At 38.9% G+C, this 23,834-nt stretch overlaps 1 protein-coding gene and 1 pseudogene across 1 annotated transcript; both read left to right on the top strand.

The window, feature by feature from the left end:
• The first annotated feature begins 1,560 nt into the window (after positions 1-1,560).
• Positions 1,561-3,185, top strand: LOC148127212 (microtubule-associated protein 1 light chain 3 gamma pseudogene; annotated as a pseudogene).
• A 1,084-nt stretch (positions 3,186-4,269) lies between these two features.
• On the top strand, positions 4,270-20,052 carry C1S (complement C1s). Its single transcript, XM_026713211.2, has 12 exons — positions 4,270-4,342; positions 4,703-4,789; positions 5,987-6,191; positions 8,073-8,250; positions 8,943-9,068; positions 11,037-11,233; positions 13,313-13,466; positions 14,286-14,401; positions 16,156-16,234; positions 17,178-17,309; positions 18,083-18,157; positions 18,703-20,052. Exons 2-12 carry the CDS (start codon positions 4,770-4,772, stop codon positions 19,485-19,487), a joined length of 2,067 nt encoding a protein of 688 aa, XP_026568996.2. The 5' UTR covers positions 4,270-4,342; positions 4,703-4,769; the 3' UTR covers positions 19,488-20,052.
• The last annotated feature ends 3,782 nt before the right edge of the window (positions 20,053-23,834 follow it).

Here is a 23,834-nt window from a genome sequence, read left to right as displayed (position 1 = left end):
CTTCTAAAAGATACATTTTAACTGAAACTTTGCAACTAAATAGTAACCCCAGGAAGAGAAAGTGAAAAAAAGAGCAAAAAGAAACAGCTTGCATGTATTTGGATTATTTGGTGATCTTTGGATTCTTGGTTATTACATTTGAATGACTAAAATCAATCGGGTGGTTGTTTAAAAATTTATACAATGGCACCACTTCTGGATGAATTGAAAATGGAACTTAAAAAGTACAAAGAAGATGCACAAGAAGGGAAGGGTTCTTTTGGCTTCATTTTTCAATTCTTAGAAATGGAGATTTGGGACTATGAGAAACAACAAGAAAAGACTGCAAAACAAGAAGACTGGGACAAAGAAGAAGCCATCTTTAATGAACAAGCAATTTTATGTGGGGAAGAAAAAGGAAAGGGTGGAAAGAGAATGGAGAATTTAAGACTTAAAAAAACAACCAAAGAAAAGAAAAATAATTCGAAAAATAAGTATAATACTGGAAAGCAACAGAAAAGGGGAATACAGAAGAGAGAAATAGAGGTAGAGAGACAAGGGGGTAAAAGGGGAGAGAGAAGAAGAGAGGGAAGAAGGAAAGGAAAAGAAGTTACAAAGGACCGGAGCAAGATATAGAGAAACAGGACCTATTTAGAGATAATGGGTGAAAATCTAACTGAAAAAGGGATTCTGTAAAGGTACATAAGATTGTATTGTTATATTAGTAATAGAAATAACTTTAGAAAATTGGAAACAACGTATGATTAAAATGAGGGATAAAATAGTTAGTGTAATTTAGTGAAATGTTTGTGAATAAAATAAGTGAAATAAAATAAATGAGAAAATTGAATTAGGAAGGAATGGGAACATTTTAATTAGTTAATGTTTTATAAAATATAAGTGAAGAGGGGGGAATTAACTATGGAAAGCTTATAATTGTTCCCATAGAAGTATGATATTTAATTGAAAAGTAATGTTAAAGATGTTAAGACTTTAGTGAATATTAATATTAATGATAGAATTGAATTGGAATGGAATGTTGTTTTAATTATATACATTTATAATTTTGTTCTTTTTTAAAGAATACAGTGTGTATTTTAAGAATGTACCAAGCAGAATCCGAATGGAAGTTATGTATTATATTGAATGTTGCAACTTTAGGGAAAAGATATAAAGGCGTCATACTCCAATCAGTAACTACAGGAGAAATTTTGTTTACTGAGAAAAGATAATAGATAATTGAAACAGGACAGACAAAAAATATAAATACAATGATTTGAATTGAGATGAGATAATTAAAATAAAATTGAGAAAATTAAAAGAGGGGAGAAGCTATCCAGAAAATGTAAAATAGTAATAAGATATTGAATAGAATATAAAAATGAGCATGAACCTGAATTTGTGTCTGTATGAAGAAATGTAACCCGGGATTATGCTACTTTCAAAAAAGATGTTTTATTTGTATTTTTTTTCTCTTTGTGAAAACTCAAATAAAATTTTCCAAAAAAAAAAGTGAGAGCCACCTCGGGATTTTGCACCTCTGCCTCTTTGTCAATTTGGCTCCAGTGATTGGATCTCCCAATGGCCTCCTTTCCTCCCTTTCAACACTGAAACCCTTCGCTTCCCTGAAGAATGAAGTGGCTGCAATCCAGATCAGATTTCCTTACAAATTACTGGTGAGTCTGGAACGCTATTCAAAGGAGAAAATATTGCTGGCTTTAAACAGGGTGAAGTTTCTAGTCCCTCAAGATTTCACCATGGGCCAGTTCGTAGCCATCATTTGGAACTGGATGGGTCTGAGGTCCATGCAGATGTTCTACTTCCTGGTGGACAGTAATCACAGCCTTGTGAACATGTCCGCTACCATGGCCGATGTCTATGCCATGGTCAAAAATGAGGACAGCTTCCTTAAATGACTTATGCCTCCCAGGTTGAGAGCCTTCAAACATTCTTGAGAAAATGGCCTGGGAGGTATCCTTAGTTCTCCATCCTGTCTGCCAGTTTTATTGAATTTTGCAGTCTTCAGAACATGTTTCCAAACCTTGGATGAACAGAACCACATGTTTGTAGTTCTGGTGCAGCTGACCAGATGGAGTTGAGAGTGGGGTTTTTATACCCCTTGGGCTTTGCACTTGAGCTTCCTATTCCTGTGCAAGAACATGTATTCTATTGGCTGTTGTCAGACTCCCATGGGGCCATGTAGAGGTCATAGCTGGCTTGATAGGCAAAGCACAAATTGTAGGTGTTTGTCTGAGCTAAGTTTGGTTGAAGTTTGGACTGCCGATGCAATGAAGGGGCTTGGGTAATTCCTATTATGGCTGAGGACTAATCCTACCTTGGATCTTGGGTGAGGGTATTTGCTTATGAATAGAGCTATCTATCTCTCTATCTCTTAAGTGCTGACATCTGCTGTGGGCTATTAAGGAAGGTGAAGGCTGCTTTCTCCCCATAAAAAAACTTCTCATCCAAGGAAATATAATATTCTGCTTTTTAAATATTTCTCAAAATATTTCATTCTTCTAGAAGAGGGTGGGTGCTAACTTTTTACAACATGAAGGCTAAAGCAGCAGAAACTCTGCAATGCATTCATTGATGACATACCCACCAACATACAGCTGGCAAAGCCCATCTGTTTTTCCCAATCCTAGTTTTTAAATAAAGCAAAATCTCTGACAATAATAAAGATTGATTTAATATACATCTAGCACTCTTTCTAAAGAATGCTAAGTCCATACACATAAGGAGTCCTAGTATGACCTGAGAAGCAACAGAGTGGTCAATGTCTGGAATACTCTACCTGGCTCTGTGGTTTCTTCCCCAACCCCCCAAAACTTTAACCTTAGACTCTCTACTATTGACCTCACCCCTTTCCTAAGAGGTCTGTAGGGGGCATGCATAAGTGTACCAACGTGCCTACCGTTCCTTTCCTATTGTTTCTTTTATTTATTTTTCTTATATGTATCCATGTATTCATAACTATGTTTTTACTTATACCTGTTGTAAGCAATTGACAAACCAAACAAATAAATAAATAAATAAAGCACTTCAGAAAACATAACTATTACTTAGGTAGAACTTCTGTAACCAGGATCAAAGTACTGTTTCCTCCCTTATTCTGACAGTCTGACATTGTTTCAAGGTATGAAAAACCCATTGGATCCATTGGTCAGCCATTGCCTGTGAAGGAAGCCATGGGGCTGCAGTGATTTGAAAGAGAGGTAAGAGAAACAGGATAGGGATCAGCAAGGGGGATAGTAAGTTTCACTCAATTTGGGGGTCAATTCAAGGATATGCAGGAAGTGCTTCAGCTCAACAACGTTCAAGTCAAGAATTAATTCCATATTCATAGTCACCAGTCAAGAGTCAATTTGTTGATTGACAGGTGGGCAGGTCATTGACCAATGCTTTCCTCAATATAGTAGCACCCTCTCATAACAGCCAGCAACACGGCTGAGCTTTAGGTGCCTTGGAAGATGGTCTCTTTAGAGAAAGCATACTCTCCTCCAGCAGTCCATCACTGTTTGGCAGTCTGCTAGCAATCTCACTTAGACTCTATGGGAAGCACTGTTCCCCAGTGTGGAATCTGGAGGGGGGGGGATCTGGGAACCTCCCAGCCGTTGCTTTACTACTGCTTGTGGACTTCAGACTTGAAAAGGTTGCCAAGATCTGATTTACACTGCTAATCTTGCAGTCTCCCCTGCAAGCTGAATTGTCCCCCATGCTAATAAGAATTCATTCACTGGATTGTATTTGGTATGCATTCTCCATATTTGCATTAATTGACCTTCTTTCTATGGCATTCTTTCTTTATGGCTTTTGTATCTTGCATGCTTGCTGTTTTATTTACTTGTTTTGAAGCTGATATACAATAACAGCAAGAGAGAGAGAGAGAGAGAGAGAGAGAGAGTGCATGTGTGTGTGTGTATGTGTTTAATAAGCATAAGCCAAAGGTCAATAAATGACAACATCAATGATTTAAGCTTGTAAAAGCAATCGGCTGCTATAATTGTGCAATACTGTAATTTTGTTTATAAAGTGGAATTTGGAATTTCCCTCATTTGCTTTGCAGAAGTCACATGACTTCTTTAGAAAAAAAAATCGACCATCCCTCTTTGGTTGATCCAGAGCTAGTAAAAATAGGACTAGTGCAATTGAATCATTTTCATTTGGTTTTCTTTGGGCCGAATTATTTATGAGAAACACACGAAATGAAAGATATATTTTTTAAACAGCAGAGGGAGACAGAGTTCCTTAACGAAGTCCCATTGTTTCTGAATAGAAATGTTGTTCAGTGCTGGTAGGGCAGAGAGTCAGAAGAGGCAAACAGAAAGAGAGATCCAGCTGCAGAGACAAGGAGTTAAAGGTAAATCACTCTCAATTTCCTTTTCAGAAATAGGTATCCCGGATACCTCTTTTGGGATTAAGCTTTCTGCTCTAATTTCCTAATGTAAAAGAGGTGATGCTTCTTCCAAGATCCTGCTGTTTGAAGTGGATATGATACTTTTTTTTAAAGAAAGTCAGAAGTAGCTTTATGGCAAGTTTGAGCTCTAAACCTTATGAGGATTCTTTGGCCACACTGTGCACCTTATAAAATCTAACATGCCTTTAGGGCATGGTTTTGCTTGCTAGTTGACAGTGAGAAATAATACATAGGCTACAAATTCATGCTAGTTCCTTTCTTTGGGAGTGGGATTTTCACTTGATTATTCTGTCCATCCACCAGGCACACTGAGCAGGGTGCTGGATTCTCCTAAGTCTTATGATCCTGTGGCTTTGTGGAAGGAATAAGAATGGTGCTCTTACAGATATGGTAAGTTACTAAATGAACCCAGGGTTGTTGAACACATAATACCTTATGTTGTTGAACAGAATACCTTATGCCACCAGACTTGAAATTCTAGACCTAGAAAGCCTAGAACTATGCTGCCTTCGGTCCAATCTAAGTATAGTATATAAAATCATATATTGCAATGTCCTACTTGCAAATGAATACTTCAGCTTCAATCATAACAATACAAGAGCAAACAATAGATACAAACTCAAGGTAAACCGCACCAAACTTGATTGCAGGAAATACGACTTCAGCAACAGAGTGGGCGATGTCTGGAATACTCTACCTGACTCTGTGGTTTCTTCCCCAAACCCCAAACACTTTAACCTTAGACTGTCTACTTATTGACCTCACCCCTTTCCTAAGAGGTCTGTAGAGAGCGTGCATAAGCGCATCAACGTGCCTACCATCCCTGTCCTATTGTTTCTTTTTTATTTTTCTTATATGTATCCATTTCATGTATTCATAACTATGTTTATACTTAAACCTGTTAACTTACTGTTAGCTTGACTAAATAAATAAAAAATAAAAATAAATAAATAAATAACTTGGCATTGTGGTTAGCTACTTTCTTTGCTGGAAGACCATTCCAGCTGAAAGTCAGGGTGGTAGAAGATGACCCACAATCCACTTGAATAACTGCATCTTGCCAGGGCTCCCAGCTGCTCCCATCTCATGTACAGGACCTCTGTTGCACATCCTCACTTACCAGAGTGACTTTCCTGGCGTCTGTATCTCATCTGGGTCAATAGTAAGGGCCTCCATTGTCCTTTGGAGGCTCTGAATCAAGTGGCTGTGATTGTTCCAGCCTATAGTGTATGAGATGGAAAGCTAAAGTCTTCATACTATGCACAGTCACTTCTGTTCAAGACAAGCAGCAGATTCCTCCTCTGTCTTTGGTTATCTGAAAAAGGGCGTGCAAGAACATTTCTTTCTTTCCTTTTCCATCAACATGATCTCACAGAGGTTGCAAAGACATTTAGATTGCTCATGTTTATGTCCCACCGCCCATGGTTTGAGCCAAACTAACTATGGCTTAAGCAGTGGAATATTGTTAGTCCTGGACCTCTGGACAAAACCAGGATGTCAAAGCTTTAAGATCTTCCAAATACATTTTGTCCAGGGACTGAGGGTGAGTTTGGCAGCCCTTCTCAATATTGATCTTCCCTCTTTTAGGAGCTTCATTTCCTTCCTCCTCCTGTCCTGTACTGAAGCAACATCCATGTATGGAGAAATTCTGTCTCCAAATTATCCTCAAGCATATCCCAATGATGTTCTGGAATCCTGGAAAATAGAAGTTCCTCCTGGTTATGGCATTCATCTCTACTTCACCCACCTGGATATAGAGCCATCTCAAAACTGCGAATATGACTTTGTGAAGGTACAGGGATGTATTTGTCTGTTGGGAACTTGAGAGGGGAGATGTGTGTAGGCTGAGGTTTGTCAGGTTAGGTACTGAAACACCCAGTTGGGAAACTATTTCAAACAAGATATGAAACTTTTCTGGTGATGTGTAAAAGTTAAGGACATGGACTGTTGAAGAGAGTTGAATATTGTTTCCACACTAGATCATACCTGTGCTACAACTAATGAATTAACTACTTTGCCTGCTTCTGTATAGTAGATTTCAGTTAAGTCCATTATGGTAATCTCAGATAGAAGGTTTCTAGGACATATGAATGTCTGTGCTAGATTGTTCTCTGGCTATGTTCATAACTGGCACACAATCACAAATGGGCAGAACATTTCCAAGCGAGTGAGCTTACCTAATTCACAATATTCTGAGGACCAGACATTTACCGCAAGTTCCAGACCTGGGAGCCTTCAAGCCTCTCATTTGTCATGGTCTACTGTTGCCTTCTTGTTCTTCATCCCAGCATCATGGCATCTGGATACAGATCCAGCCTTTTCACAGCTCCAAAAGCCTTCCGCATTCCCCTAATAGCAAAGACAATTACACCCTTCAAGTAATTTTGGCAGAGAGTGCCTGATTGTGATCCCCCGCTCTTTTAAAGGCTATAGCCAACCTCTCACTCATTTTTTTTTCATTATTGTACTTAGTGGCGGCAGCAAGAGACAGGGAATTCTTAGGAGCGGAGTCTCCGACTGCTATCTTAATTTCCCTACAATGTACTGTATGAAGATGGGGATGGGTACAGTAGTAAATTAAGATCTTAGTCTGCTGCTATCCTTAAATAGCAAGAATGTGTAAAATAAACATTAGAGAAATGTTTAGAAGCCATCTACTACAGCTATTATCATTATGCTGGCCCAGGCTCATTTGTATTCTGAAGGAATAGAGGGAAAGGATGATTGAATGATAAACTGAAGGTATGAACAAAGACTTGGATCTACTGTCCCAGCTTTCAGGAAGGGAGTAGCTTCTGAAATTCCTGGACCTTTGCATCTTTATCTGGAGGCCTGGGGAAGTGGAAGCAAGTGATAATTCATGTGTTGCAATGTCGCAACCCAAACTCTACTCTTAAGAACTTTCATGCAATGTCTTGATGCAAGTAAGAATGGATGGAGCTTACGTTGCGATGTCACTGTGCCCATTTCATCATAATCCTTTGTGTTAGGAATAGAGGCCTTTGCTTCAATGATTTTAGAAAAGCAGCCATTTTCTGAGAAAATTAAGCCTTGGGTGACATGAACAAAAAGGGAAAGAAGGGCATGGATGATATTCATGTCATTTAGATGACAAAATATGTTTGGCATTAAGGGGCCATTTTGGAGTCATGGTAAATGAGATGCAAAAAGGCAATTTTTACTTTAAACCTCCCCAGAGCATCCCAGCATACAAAAAAGAGGCAATCTTGTAGTCTCTATTGCTCTGAGAACTACAAAAGGGAAGTTCATGGGCTACATTTTTTGCATTCTGGCAATAGAACATTGAGGAATTGCTGCAAAGGGCTGCTGCCATGAAACACAAAGATGACCTTGGACAAGCTCTGCCACATTACTGTAGAAAACCATGTTTGAATCCCAGAAGGGGAGGAGGAATCCTAAAATGATTTCATCTTGACTCTGTTGGGTATAAGAAGGAGGGAAAACAAAATACAGGGAGGCTCTCAAGGTCCTGTTAGTCAATAGTCAATTTCTAGTCAATCTTATAGAGTCTATTTCCTGACTTGGCCTACCTTGAAGGGCTGGCACAGAAATATGATGGAAGGATGTTATGGGCCCAAGGAAGGTTTATAATGTTTTTGATAAAAATATAATTAAACATAAGCCCTTATTCTTGTTCCTCTGATCCTACCAGGTCCTGTCTGGTGAACAGGTGGAGGGTCAGTTCTGTGGGCGAAAAGCAAGGCGCACACAGGGCTCCCCTATCCTGGAAGAACTCCATGTACCCCACCATAGTTTGACTCTCCTATTTCAGTCTGACTTTTCCAATGAAGAGAGATACACTGGATTTGCTGCCTATTATACTGCAATCGGTAAGTCCTTGCCTGTCACAGGCAAAAGATCAGGATCACACATGATGTTCCAGTTGAACTGATTTATTACTAATCATGCCTTTGTACAAGAATCTACACAACTACTGTTAGCACTATTTTGATATTAGATAACGGTCAACAGAATTCAAGGAGGGTTGGACTTAGTCGGTTTGTGATTACGTAGAGACTCTAGGTTGATTCCTGTTTTGACTCCGTCCTCAGGCTCTGTCACACTTTCTTCTACATTAACTGTCTCTTCTGAGCAGATAAAGATGTGTGCCTTGAGGAGGGTTACCAAAAATTTTTTTTACAAATGGAACCATTTCTGATTTCTCTGAAAGAAGAAGTAAACCTCTCTGCACCATTCAAGAACTCAATCTTAAATCTGTTTGTGATTATGTTGCAAAAGACCAGGGTATTCAAAGCATTTTCATCTGTTAGTTTTTTTAAAATCCAAGCCAAAAACTACTTTCCCAAGCTCCCTACTCCCTCTAACCACAACATGTACATCTTTGGAAAGCCCTATTTCCTGTAAATGAGGGCTCAGGATTTGGTAAAGACACTAACTGAGACTCCCTAGGACACCAAGCCAGGCTGGTAAAGTCTTGGGGTGGTAAATTATGCCATTGTTTCTGTCATCTTTGCTCCTATTCCATTGAGGATTTTTCTATATCTCTTTTCCTTTCTTACAGATGTGAATGAATGCACAGATTTTGTAGAAGAGGCCTGTAGCCATTACTGCAATAACTATATTGGTGGCTACTATTGCTCTTGTCCTCCAGAATATTTCTTGCATGAAGATAAGAAGACCTGTGGAGGTATTGTTGATCGACTTATAGATTATCACCCGTGTGGAATCAATGACAAAATGTACATTGTGATGTCAATGGTAATAACGCTTCATTAAACTTGTTTGCTGCTCAACTCCCAATGATTATGGCAGTTTATAACAATGAAATAAATTACAATAAAAGTCAATAAAAGGTACTGTACACAATGGCAAGCATCACAGACTAGAGGGAATGAAGTGAAGGAAGTCTCTCTCCCCTTTGCCAAGGGCCAGGGCTTCACAGCTCTTCTAAACAACAGCTAAGTGGAAGCCATCTGGCTCTCTGTGGGGTCCTCCTTCCAGATGGCATGTGCTGCCGCAGAGAAGGCATGCTCCTAGGGTCCCAATAGATGACATTGTTTAATCAAAGGTACCCAGAGTGTGCCAACCCTGCATGATCAAATTGGGCAGGCAGGTGGTCCCTTAAACAAATGTTCCCTCTCTGTAAGCAAAACTACTCTGCAAGTGCAGAAGGAAAAGGCCTGTGTTTTTGACATCGCAATGCACATTTGTCATCATCATGATTAGAAATAGATTTGACTTGTATCTGCCTTTCTGTCCAGAGACCATTCAAGGGGAAAGCTAACAGTAAAAAAAAAAACATAAAGAATTAAAATCTGAGCACTTCATTAAAATTACATTTAATTTAAAATGAAAACAGCTGACCACATAGAATAATTTCCTAAAAATAGAAAGTATAGGATTAACCACAACTCCCAAATAGATGTTTACTTTGTTTACTGTTTACTGAAAACATAATCAGAGGCTTTTTCTTATGAACCTGACAGACTATAGAAAGTTGAAGTTGCTGACCCTAATTTCCCAACACTTTCATAAAGGAATAGGTGGGCTATCACATTTGATAGACAGACAGACAGACAGACAGACATGTCTATATAGCTACCCATCTCATGCCCATGATAATGTTAGGACCCCAGCTGTTTTGGTTTTTAAAAAATCAAGAATATGCAAGTTTACATCCTTACACTGAAGTCCAAACTGAGGTAAAACCAAGCAACTTCATCTACAGAATATGCTTCAACATTTTCACAATGAACCTAGCTTCCTGAGTTTTAATTCGTTTGTACTCAAATGTATTTATTATTTAAAACATTTATTCAGCTGTCTTTCCTTCTGCTTCATCAGTTTTGTTCTCCATTGAAGAAGAGAACGGAACAGTCATGTGGGACCAAGAGTGTCCACATTTCATTGTTTCTCTATTCAATTGTCACTGATAGAAGGAGCAAGAAAATTCAGGAAACAAACCGAGTCCATGAAATGTCTGAGAGAGACCTTTTAATTGGTCCTCTGACTCTGCAAACCTTGCTACCAATATTCAACTTAGCTCATAAGATCTTCATCCTCAGACCACAATGTTCTCTTAAACAGAATACCAAAGCTAGAGAGTATACCCTGATGCATGTGGGTAAGTGCCTGATTCCCATAGTTGATCTGAACTTCTCAAAGATTTCCCATTTAGAAATTGTGCATGGATATTTATTCTTATATTAAGGTTTATGTATAGTATTTGCTAAGCATGTTTTCCTTAAAACTTAGACAAGACTTAATTTTTAAGGGAAAAAAATATTCTGAATTAATATGGGTCATTCTCTTGTGAACCTCTTTCAGAAATGATTGAGATGGGAACTTAGAAAAATATATGGAGTTAACCAAGGAAGTTAATGTCAGAGAATGTGCTCTTTTGATAAACTAACTCATCTTAAGACAATGCCTTGAATAGCCCAAGAGATTTAGATGCAGAAGCTTCAAATGGCATATATGGTGGGTTGGTAAAAATATAACTATATCCCTTTCATATCACCCAAAACACTGATGTTGCCAATTTATCTTGCCTACTAATAGGCCTTTAAACCATAAGGAGAGCCAAATAGTAACCACAGACTTCTGTCAACATTATTTCTATTCTCTTTGCCATTGCTTTTCTTCTAAACCCTAGTGAATTGCAGTGGGAATGTATTTACCGAGCTGTCTGGGGAGATTACCAGCCCCAACTATCCCAGGCCGTATCCTGAGAACTCTCATTGTGACTACCGTATCATCCTGGAACCAGGATATGAGGTGATCCTAAGCATTGGGAATAACGACTTTGAAGTTGAGCTAAGTGACGAAGGAACCTGCCCAGATGCTTTGAGAGTAAGTGGTCATGATGGCTTTTGATTATGAGCTTTTCCTGTTTAGACTGTATCCTAACTTTGTTCCTTATGAAATTGAGGGGCTGACTTGACTTTCACAATCCACTGGAGTCCTAGAATGTATAAATTGTAGCAGTGTAGAATGTCTGAGCAGGAACGTGGTGAATTTGCTTTTCCAGCAGTGTGTTCAACTTTGCTCCCCTGCTAAATAAAGTTAGAAGTGGGAAAGGAGGGCTAATGGACCAAACTTCAATATATACTTGTATATTCTTGACCTTGTTGGAAATATTTGCTTCTGTTTGCCTTAGAAATTTCCTTTCTTCTCCTGTTCATTCTTCTTCTTCCAGACATTTTAGTGCTCTTCTATAAATATAGACAATTTTCATTTAGGATGCTAAAAGATCATCTCAGGGCCTCTTTTCAAGAACAGATAGATTACAGTGAAATCAAATAACAATTCTAAGAACTAATAGCAAAATCAACACACTTTGAGAGAATCACAGCTGAAACTCAACTCCTACATGTTTAGTTAATTCCAGCAAGGTATGTCAGATTTCTCTTTTCCACATTCAATGAATAATGGATTTTTGCAGAAATCAAATAAGAAGGAGTCAAGATATTTTCATGCTCAAACAACAGTGGCTACTTATTGTTAAAACCTGGTTCCTGCAAATGAGTACAGACTTAAATATTGTACTGTAGTGCTATGCAATCTTTCTACCACATCTTAGTTTCCCACCAAAGAATTAGTAGCTTACTGTCATATACAGTGGATATTACGGGGTTTACTGTTTCTTCATGAACCTAACTGAGCGGTAATTGTGTTTTGACACAATATCACCAGCATGATATTTCATACATAAAATACATAGTAAATATTACGTCTGGGACTTTGAACCCACACATCTAGCTCTCTTATAGATATTTCAGACCATTTTGAGTAATGCTCAGCTTAAAAATGCCAGGAAAAGAAATGAAGTTTTCAAGGCTTTTAGGGAAAAAGAGGAAACAAAAATCTAAGCAGTATTTCATATCTAGTTATTCAGTAAGAAGTGATTAAATGGTGTTCTGTTTTTATATCAAGGTCTATGTTTCTTGCATTCTGTATTAATACTTAAATAATCAGGGAAAAGAAAGCAAGAAAGAAAATTGTTCTTTGGTGTCCCATTTTATTTGAATAAAAACAATCAATAAAAGTTCAGGGTAGTAATAATAGACTGGGCCAAAGAAAGCAGTTGATTTGTTAAGGGAATGAAGCGAACCCATTGACATTCTTCTCTACCAAATATTTAAAGACATTTTAGGAAAACAAAGTGAGTGGAATATTGACATCTCTTACTTAATACTCTTCCATGGCATTTCTAATTGAAATAGCAATCTTCTTTTTAGGACCAAATCCAGGTCAGTCAATATTTCATATCCAGTTATTGAGTAGGAAGATGATTGTTCTGAGTGTTCTGTGTTCTTTCAGTCTCTGGGAGGACTGACAAATGCTTAGCACATTCTTACATTATATGTTATTCAGTGTATTTAATAACATCAATAACCTGCTTCTATTTGGGATTTGCTGCTCTGCACTTTAATATTGAATGTGTCCTTAGTTGTATCTTTAATTCTTTAGCCAACAGCCCTTATGCTTATTTTACATCTCGAATGCTGCCTCACTCTTTCGACTACAGGTAGTCCTCAATGTATAATCACAACTGAGCCCAAAATTTCTGTTGTTAAGCAGGACAGTTCTTAAGTACACTTGGCCCCATTTTATGACCTTTTTTGCCACAGTTGTTAAGTGAATCACTGCTTCCCTGTTGACTTTGCATGTCAAGGTCTCAAAGGTGATCATAGGGCCCTGCGACCATCATAAATATAAGCCAGTTGCCAAGCACCTGAATTTTGATGGGGATGCTTCAATGGCCGTAAGTGGGAAAAATAGTGATAGGTCACTTTTTTCAATGCTGTTTTAACTTTGAAGGGTCACTAAATGAACTGTTGTAAGTTGAGGATTACCGGTATTACAATGCTTCTTTTTCTTTTTTTCTTTTTAACCTGTTTCCCAATATTCCTACTGGCTGTTCTGTAGTTTTCAGCAGGAGGTCAGAATTTTGGCCCTTACTGTGGCGGTACATTTCCTGGGCCTCCTAAAATCAGCACTAAGAGCAACATTGTGGACATTTTCTTCCAAACGGATGAAGTCGTACAAATGAAAGGCTGGAAAATCCGCTACTTTGGGGACCGTGAGTAGATCTGCTGTGAGGAACCAATGGGTAGATCTCCTGTGAGGAACTCAAGTGCTGAAGTAGAGAATTGGGATGTTATAACAGGACAAGTGTTTGCTTCCAAGGAGCAAACAAAAAAGGATGATATTTGCAGAATGGTGAATGAGTTACTATCAACAGAAGGAATGTTGTCTATAGGAATTCTCCTTGAGGAGTTAATTACATATTGGCCTGGACAAATTGTGAATGGGTAATTATGGGGGCTAGGAGCTTTCTTTGAAAGTAGACAAAAAAACTTTTGAGTTGGTGGCTGGTTTGGAGTAACTGCAACCCAGCTCCACTAAAACCAGGACCAGAGGCAAAACACAGTATTGAATCTGGGATGTTTATTGTGCAATGTTTAGGAATGGAATTTCCATCAAAACTGGACTATGCAGAGCAGAAGGTTTTACCCTCCTGTGTCATTACATTATCAGTTCCTTCCCCATTTTGCATAAAGTTAGGAAAAATAAAACAAAATCATCTCAATAAAAAAGAATAGGCAATCATGTTATATAAAGAGAGAGCCGATCTTCAAGATCAGTCTGGAAGGCAAGAAGGTTTTAGCAGAAAGCTTTGCTATCCTGGTGGAGTGAAATCATCCTTTCCTCTTTCTCCTTATTCATAAGTGCTAGGACAAAAAAGCACACTTGGTCTCAGTGAAGAAAGGATGAAGTGTTGGCCAAACTCAAGACTTTTACTGGTCCTGATTCTAACTGTTGGTGATAGAAAAGTACTTTGTATGTGTTTGTATATCATAAGTTGATTCATTTCTGATACCTTTTTCCCTTTCTAAAGCAATGCCCTGCCCACAGACTGTTATTTCAAGATCTGTTCAGCATCCCCTAAGAGACCATTATGTCTTTAAGGATTCTGTGAAGGTGACTTGCATAGAAGGCCATGAGATTGTAATGGTAAGTAATTTGTGTTTTCAATTGAAGGCTCTCCATAAAGTTCCTGTGGAACCTGTTGATACTACAGTGGTTCTTTGTTTATTCAAGGAAGAAACAGCAAACCATGCATTGGCATGTTATGTGGCACAACCATCATTTCTGAGAAGTCATGTAAACAACATCATGTATATACATCTCTTTTGCTGACAAAAACTTCACCAGGATAACATCTACTGTCTCCACTGGGGAATCCTTAAACTGCCCCAATACCATCTATTCTAGTGTGTGCATGCAACTCTCTCTCTCTCTCTCTCTCTCTGTGTGTGTGTGTAGAGAGAGTGCTTTTGGATGTGCAGGGCCTGTTCAGTAAAACATTACTTAACCCATCTATTTTTATTTCCCTTTCCTCTTTTCAATATTTCCACTCAGCAAGAAAACATCTGCCAGTTACAGTAATGCTGTGGTTGGGGGGGGGGGATGGCTTCGAGAAATGCCTTGATTTGTGAACTTTCCCATCTTTCAACAAAGGTTTGTGCCCAGCCGGTTAGACTGCTGATTATCAGACTGGGTTATTGCTTTCGTGGGTAGAGCTTTTTACAGTGGATTAAATGCATTGAGAATTGTTGGGGGACATCCGTTCCTTGAAGGAGATAGTTGGTCTGGAAATATGAAATACAAAATGGTGGATGATCTTGTTTTAAAAGTAAGCTTGATGCTGTGCTCAGCCCTGTGTGTGTGTGTGTGTGTGTGTGTGTGTGTGTGTGTGTATGTATGTAGTAAGCCTCTCTCTCTCTCTCTCTGTCTTGACAAGGCTACTTTAATTCCCCTGGAGCCCACCAGATATCCACCTGGGAAATGATGGGTAGTGGGAGTATCCGTTCTGAAAGAGCCAGGTCCCCCAACTGCCCAAAAGAGAGGGGCCCCATGGAAGAGTCCAGAGGTTCCAGAGGAGGTGGTTTGCTTGTCTCAGCCTGAAATGGCTAGTAGGTGTTGACCCAATTCCTACAGCCTTCTGACAGCACTTCTGATAGCAAAATGAATGAAACCTTGTGTACCTTGAAAGTGCTGTGAATTGCTAGGTGCAAGTGGGGAAAGGTTTCTTCCTCATTCCTTTGGAAGTGTCCCAGGGCCTTTCCCCACTTGTACCTAGCTACAAGATAAACATGTCACGGCAACCTCATTTTTTCTGCCCTGTCTCCAGGACAGGAGTTCATCTCATCCACACCCCATACCACGGGCAGCTTGAAACACACACAGATACATTCGCTTACAAAAATTTTGAAAGAGAAAAGTAAAGAAAGTAAACTAATAAATGCAGTATAAGTGGAGGGGAAAAGCATGGAAAAAAATAGAAAAAGGAAAAGGAAAAAAGGAAAGGAAAAAGGAAAAAGAAGAAAGGGGAAAGAAGAAAAGGAAACAAGAAAGAAAGGGAAAGGGAATGATAGGATAGGATAGGATAGGATAGGATAGGATAGGATAGGATAGGATAGGATTGGATTTCCGGTCTTCTTAAGAAACTTAAAATACATTTATACTTTACCTTCTCTTTTTAAGGTTACAATATATTTTCTTTCTTTCTATAATCTATCATTTCTAATCACTATCCCCATAAATCACTTTCATATTTTTCATTTTTCAGCATAAAGGCCATAGTGGGTTTCCAGTCATTAATAAATGTGTTTATTGCCCTTTTTACAACCAAACAAGTCAGTTTTGCCATCTCTGTTAATTCTGTGATTTTCATAAGCTCTGCTATTTCTGAATCCTTCTTTCAGCCACGAGGCAGTACAACATTCTTCTACACTAACTGTCAAAGCAATGGCAAATGGAGCAACTCAGATTACAGTTGTGTTCGTAAGTAATTTACAATGATCTCCAGTGTATTTTCTTATGGTCTCAAGATGAAAATGATATGATAAAATATGATAATGAATAAAAATGTGAGAAGCAGACATAGATGTCTTGCCAAAGCAGTGAAAGTAGATGAATTGCAAGGCTCAGAGTAACTTTAAAGAAACACCCTGTTACCAGTGGTGTGATTTAAATTGTTTTTTTACCGGTTCTGTGGGCATGGCTTGGTAAGCGTGGCAGGGGAAAGAGACTGTAAAATCTCCAGTCAGAGGTGATATTTGCCGGTTCTCTGAACTACTCAAAATTTCTTCTACCGGTTCTCCAGAACTGGTCAGAACCTGCTGAATAACACCTCTGCCTATTACATATAATTTTCCTCACGCCTGTCAGCAAGTCTATGACAATTTGCCATGACCAACTCACCACAGCCAACTTGCCATGGGTCAACTCATTGCGGGACAAGAGTTATACTAATATCAAAGAAATAGTGGAATAGAATAATTAAAGAATGGGTGCAAAAGGAGGAAAAAAATGAAACGTGAATGCCAAAAATTAGAATAATTTTTTATTTATTTTAAATAATTAAATTAAATTGTTAAATTGTCCTGAGGTGAGTTCTTCCGCAGCAAGATGGCTGTGGTGAATTTTCCCAGTCTGCCTGTCAACTTTCCATTACCACACTGAATCAACTACAGAGTGTTATCTTTGATGGGTTCTGTATAGTCAAAAGCTGTGGAAGTTGACAAGGAGTCAATCATTTAATCCAGCACAGTTTGAAAATGTTTATATGACATGAAATACTCACATATGGAAGTTTTCCGTGAGGAGGACTATTCTAAACAAATAATGCAACATGGGATGGATGGATGCAACATAAAGAAAAGTGGTGATGGGAAGGTGAACTACTCTAATCCGGCCTCACTCTGTTTTTCATTTTTCCTTGCAGCTGTAGACTGTGGTGTGCCTGATCCCATTAAACATGGAGATATAGTGTACCTGTCAGGATCGGAGGAGACACAGTATCAAACCACTATCCGTTACGAGTGCCACAAACCTTATTATTCCCTGAAGGGCAAAGGTATGTCCCATCCTTTCTTTCCTCCACTAAAATCTTCCAATTCAGAAATTAAGAAAATCATTTTGCTCATTTCACAATTGCCGGCCTCAGGAAGACAGGATTGGGGTGGGAAGGTTGAGTAGGCTGGGAACCACTAAATGTACCCTGCCAAAAATTGAAGTATCCAGGTTTAACAATAAGCTTAGTGATACAAAGAAACAAGGGTATCATGATCTTATGAGTCTTCCTCGCCTTATTGCTGGGTCTTTATAAACTTTCTGAAGCCTTGGCAGTTGTGCACTACATGGCAGAGGCTGCAACCTGAAATATCTTGCACACTATGTGACTCTTTCCCTGTGTGCCTCCACACAGCAGTTCTTCACTTTCTACCTGCCCTTCACGGCTATTTTGTTCCCCAGGAGCCCCTTGTTTTTATTTTTCAAATCTCAACTGTGTATTCCTTCAGTTGTTTCCATTATCTCCTTATATTATCTCAGTAACTCATTTATTACCTTCCACTTTAACATTTGTTCAGTTAAATCATTAATAATTTTTGTCTTTAATACTTTTAAAGCAAAATGAGAAAGGGTGGGCTTTTGGTGAAATTATTGGTTAAAATATTTGATCAATCAGTTGATAAATTCTTTTTATAATTGTTACTTTTTTAACACATCTTTGTTGGGTTAATAGTAAGTCATAGCTAATGCTTCTTGGAGCTTGTGATGTATATTATAGTCTTTTAATCAGAATTAATGATAGCGTTATATTTATAAATAATTGCTTTATTTCCAAAGAAACATTTCAGTGTTCAGCCAGTGGAAAATGGGTGGATGAAGAAGGGAAAACGGGCCTTCCAGTTTGTGACCCAGGTACAATCTACCTACTGTATAATTCTCTGTGCTTTTCTCTGAAAATGAAGATCATAATGTTGCTTCTCTTTTATTCCAAAATAACAGTGTTTTCTCTGGTATCTCTTTTGCCAGAGAAAATTTGTAAACTTTTTCCAGTTTAAAGTTTTATAAAAGTGTAATGATCTGCCAAGTTCTGAATTTTATTAGTTTAATTTGTTTTGGAAGATTTAAACCTTCCTCTAATACCAACCCTACCACAAGTTCTAAAACAGGAATCATTTTGGGAATCCTTGTTAGGACATTAGAAAGAACAATTGAAGTATAAGGAACAAACCAAAGAAGAACTTGAAGCTTGCTTGGATATCCCTGGGCTTAATATTTTCTATATGGGTCAAGGAATCATGCCTTGGATTTTAGGTTTAGTGGGCTGTGTCTATAGAGTTGCAGAACCTATACTATTTTTTTCCTTTTTTCCCATGTTAATCGAATATACAGGTACCTGCTTCTGATATCTATTCTGCTTTCTCTCTGACTAAAAATTGTTCCTTCTGTTCTTGTTTTAGTTTGTGGAATACCCAGTAGAAATATTGAAGAAATAGGAAGGATTTATGGAGGCACGGTTGCTAAAGAGGGAAATTTCCCTTGGCAAATCTACTTTGATGAGCCACGAGCTGGTGGAGCCCTCATTTCCGAACAATGGATACTTACGGCAGCACATGTGCTGGATGGTTCTCCATATCCAATTCTCTATGCCGGGTTGTTCAATGTGAGTCAAAGGGCCAAGAGTGCTACTGAGCCACTGAAGATAGTGGCGACATTCATTCATCCTAAATGGGCCAAAAGTGGATCAGGGCCCAGGACAAACTTTAACCATGACATTGCTCTGTTAAGATTGAAAGAACCTTTGACAATGGGCCCCACTATTTCACCAATTTGCCTGCCTGGTACATCCTCAGAATATGATCCACAGTTAGGGACCTTGGGCTACATAGCTGGCTGGGGCAAGACCGATGCTACTCGGTCAACTCCTAGATTATCAGTGAGACTCAGGGCAGCTTGGATCCCGGTGGTGAACATGGATTCATGCAGAAATGTGAAAGTAGACACTTCAGCTTATGTCTTCACAGAAAATATGATTTGTGCTGGAGATGGCCGGCAGGACAGCTGCCAGGGAGACAGTGGTGGGGCATTTGCGATCAAAGATCCCCACAATGAGACACAATATTATGTTGCTGGACTGGTTTCGTGGGGGCCACAATGTGGCACTTACGGCCTTTACACTAAAGTGGCAAATTACGTGGATTGGATCAGAAATGTCATGAAGGAGTATAAAGAACTGGAAGAGTAGATGTTTCCGCCCCTCATGCATTATCTGTCTACTAGGCACCTACTGACTCTCAAGAGGTTTTGTCCCATCCATAAATCTAACATACAAAAATGGAAATTTGCAGCTAAGATCCATATTATTGCAAGTTGCTTTACATTGCCTGTCTCCCTTTTTCTTCAGGATAAGTAAAGTAGTAGCAGACCTATTACGTTTTTCTAGTTTTGAATTGCTTTGTCTTCTCTTTCTTTAATTCGGCTTCATTTATTTTCTTTTTTGGGGAAGCTGCTATAGACCAAATTACTTTTAATTCACGCAAGAATATTGCATTTTAGTCTCCCTGGGGTTTTGACCACTGAAAAACAAATAGCCAGCTACATCATAGATCTGGAGTACATAGTCACTGTGGGCAGCAGAAAATTCTAGAACATAATCTACCCAAAGGTTCTTTTTCATTGAAATGAGTGGCAGCCAAGCTTTCATCTCTGTATTGCTTGTGACTCGCTTTTCCAAGAGAGCAGTCTCATGGATTCTGCCCACTTTGTGTCCTTCTTGCATAAAAACCAATATACACTCATGAAGACAACAATATTTTGTTTGTGGTTTTCATTTTACAAGTCTGTATGAGACAGGTGGCTTCAGAGCTTCAACAGGTAATATCAGTGGATAAGTAAAGGTAAAGGAGTAGCGGAAATTTTGAGTTGTTCAGAGAACCAGCAAATACCACCTCTGACTGGAGATTTTACACCCTCCTTCCCCTGCCAGGCCCACCAAGCCACGCCCACAGAACCGGTAGTAAAAAAAATTGAATCCCACCACAGGCCAGCATGATGTCACGCCACAGCTCAGAGCGTACAGCAAAACATGGAACACTGTCACCTTCCCACCAAAGTGGAGCCTATTTATCTATAGATAGTCCTCAACTTACGACCACAATTGAACCCAAAATTGATGTTGCTAAGTAAGAAATTTGTTAAGTGACTTTTGTACCATTTTACAGCTTTTTTTTGGCCACGTTTGTTAAGTGAATCCCTGCAGTTCTTAAATTAGTAACATGGTTCTTAAGTGAATGGCTTCCCCATTGACTTTGCTTGTCAGGGGATCAAGTGACTCTGGGACACTGTAACCATCATAAATGTGAGTTGTCAAGCATCCCAGTGTAAATCAAGTGACCATGGGGACGCTGCAATGGTCATAAGTGTGAAAAATGGTCATGTCACTTTTTTCAGTGCCGTTGTAATTTCAGAATTTCAAACGGTCACCAACTGTTGTAAGGCAAGGACTACTTGTGGTTGCATTTACATGCTTTCAAACTGCCAGGTGGGCAGGAACTAAGGCCAGTGACAGACTCCTGTCTGTCATCTACTAATCCCCTCAGCCACCCCTGCCTACTTTCCTACAGGCCACAAATATAATTTCAACCCAGCACCAGTAATGTAATACAGAAGAACAGAAACAAAAACAAAAAGAGGCACTAGACTAGGAAGAAGAAAGCCATTTAAATGAAATTTAGCCAAGTATCTAAGGGTCAGAAAATGGATTCATCTGAGATAGCGCTGGGAAGGCCTTCTAATTATTAGTCCAGAATGTTTAATTGTGTTCTTCTAATGCTTTTCATAATCATAATCCTTTTGAATTATTTTGAAATGCACTAAGCCAAGCCACACCAGTACTCTGCTCGAGAGACAGTCTTGTCTTTCTCCTTTCTTGCTACTACTTCAAGCACCTGTGTCACCTGGAATAAAGTGGTTGCTGATTTTTAAGGGACAGCCATTCCTGCCCAAGAGGGAAGAAAAACAGGCATGGAGTTAATTAAAAGTCTCCATTAAATAAAAGTGGGTCATTATCTAGTGTCTAGTTTATATTTATATATTTATTAAATGTATATGCTGCCCATTTTGCTATCAAGCCACTCTGGGTGATTTACAATGTGCCCCCCGCCAAATACAAAACTCTTAGAACTTTAAAAAACATTAAAAACAATGAGCATGAAAAGGTAAAACAAACAATAAACTGGATTTAAAAAAGACCAATAAATAAACAGGGTGGGGTTGGGGGAATTCTCCTAATCTAGTAGCCAGCTCCAGAATGGACATCCCCATCAAAGCCCCTAACCAAGCCAGGTTTTCAGGCCAACAGGATGGGGGTGACTTCATCTCAAGGGGCATGATGTTCCAGAGGGTGAGATCCATTGCAGAGAAGGCTCTTTTCCTGGACCCCACCACCCAAACTTCTTTGGCCAATGGGGTCCATTGTATGTCCTGTCAGAGTGGGTGGCAGCCATAATTGTGTCACCTGGAATCGAGATATAAAGCTAGTATCATCAGCATGCATCCCATGGTATCAGATAATTTCACCCTGTGACTTCATGTAGATGTTGAAAAGGAACTGTGCAATGTGCTGCAAAAGAGCAGCCATGGACTGGACACCTGGCTTCCTATCAACACTGATGGGGACCGGCCTTAGAGGATGGAGCCAAACCAGCACCTTACTGGTCCAGTTTGATCTAGAGGTTATGGCACTGGGGTAAAAACTGGGAGGCTATGAATTCTAGAAAACCATCTGGATGATGTTGGGCCAGTCACTCTCTCTCTCAGCCCTACTTACCTTATAGGGTTATTGTAATAGGGAAAATAGGAAGAAGAAGGAGTATTAGATATGTTTGCTGTTTTGAGTTGTTTATAAAAAATAACATGGGCTAAAACAAACAAACTGTGGGAATCCCCCCCCCCATAAGAATGAAATATTCTAATGAAATATTAAAAAGGCAGGATAGAATATTTCCCCTAAAGGAGAAATGGGGAAAAAATCTTAAGGAAGGCAGAAACCAGCCCCAGTTTCTTTGCCTCAAGCAGAAACAGAGGAGGCAAGCTTATAGAAATGCAGATTTGGTAATCCATTCAGAAAGACTGGGTCAGGCAGAAACTTCAGACAAGCAGCATAATAAGCAATACAATCAATAGAATCACAATAAGCAATACAATCAAATAAATACAAGCCAAAGATTGACAAAATTAGCTCAGACCAACAGCTAGGATTCACATTTCCCCTTTTGCCTATAGAGCCAGCTATGACCCCTACATGACCCCATAAGAATCCAGAAGGTATAAAACCCACCCACTTAAAACTCCATTTGCTCAGCTGTCCCAGAATCACATGTGGTTGGTGGTTCTGCTTCATTCATAAACTTTCTTTCCAATCAACCTCCATATTGTTTCCAGCATCTTTCTCCCAGCTTGGAACTGAACCAGATGGATTTTTCTTCCAACTAACCAACTACTGATCAACCAACCGAACAAACAAACAAACAAACAAACAAACAAACAAACAAACCATCAAACAAACCATCAGCCAGCCAGCCAGCCTGGATAGGCTCCTGTAGGTTACCAGAGAAGCTTCACAATACCTTTATTTGCAGATTGGATTAAAAAAAAATAAAAGGACAGAAATGAATTGTTTTAAATATGAAAGTAATGATCCCCATTAGACAAACTCTTTTATAAAAAATAACACTGAATGATGAGTGCAGCCTTGTTCTTCATTTGACACAGGCTCTGAGAATGAGGCAGAATATTGCCAACTGCCAAATATTCTTGAGCAACTTCCATTCAGAATTCAGAAATTCAATTGTGTTATGTTAAGTTGCACATAAACTAAGGACTTATTTACTCTTTTGTGGATCTTTGTGTATTTTTTCATCATCATTTCCTAGAACAGAACTTTGTGTACTCTGGCCCACAGTTCTTTTCTGCTGCAAATATATATCAAAATACTTTGTTTTAATCTTGTCCTCTTCAGGGATTGCAATATTTACTGAGAAGATTTCCTCTGTTTCAAAGTCCCACAGTCCCAATTTAATATGTTTCTGCTGTCCCGGTTACCTCTGTAAGGAATATCTTTTTCCTTTTTCTCAAAATGTTAAAGTCACCAGTAGCTTTACACAGGATTAAGCACATTTGGATAATAAATCTCCCTCCAAACACAGAAACAATGCTAAAGTCCTCCAAAAAATTCTAAATAAATCAAAAGACCCAGGAGCCCTAGAAGAAGAAGAAAAATGAGTGTTTACAACATATTGTGTAAGGACTGTGATAGCCACTATATAGGACCAACAAGGCAAAAAACTAGTAAAGCAAATCCATTACAACCAAGTAGCAGTCAGAAGACATGATGAAAATGCTTAATTTCACAACACATGGACAGACTCGACTACAGTTTCAACTGGGAAATTCTGAACTTCCTAGATCAAGCTAAGTCCAAAAATGCCAGAGAATTCCTGGAAGCCTGATGCTCAAGACATGACAACCATTAACAGGCATATTGACATAAGCAACATCTATATTCCATTCAAATAATGCAATTAAAAAGCCA

The sequence above is a fragment of the Pseudonaja textilis genome, chromosome 2, assembly GCF_049901715.1.
Source record: "Pseudonaja textilis isolate UNSWEBS1 chromosome 2, rPseTex1.2, whole genome shotgun sequence".
NCBI classification, from domain to species: Eukaryota; Metazoa; Chordata; class Lepidosauria; order Squamata; family Elapidae; genus Pseudonaja; species Pseudonaja textilis.
This window is presented reverse-complemented; position numbering and strand designations above follow the sequence as displayed.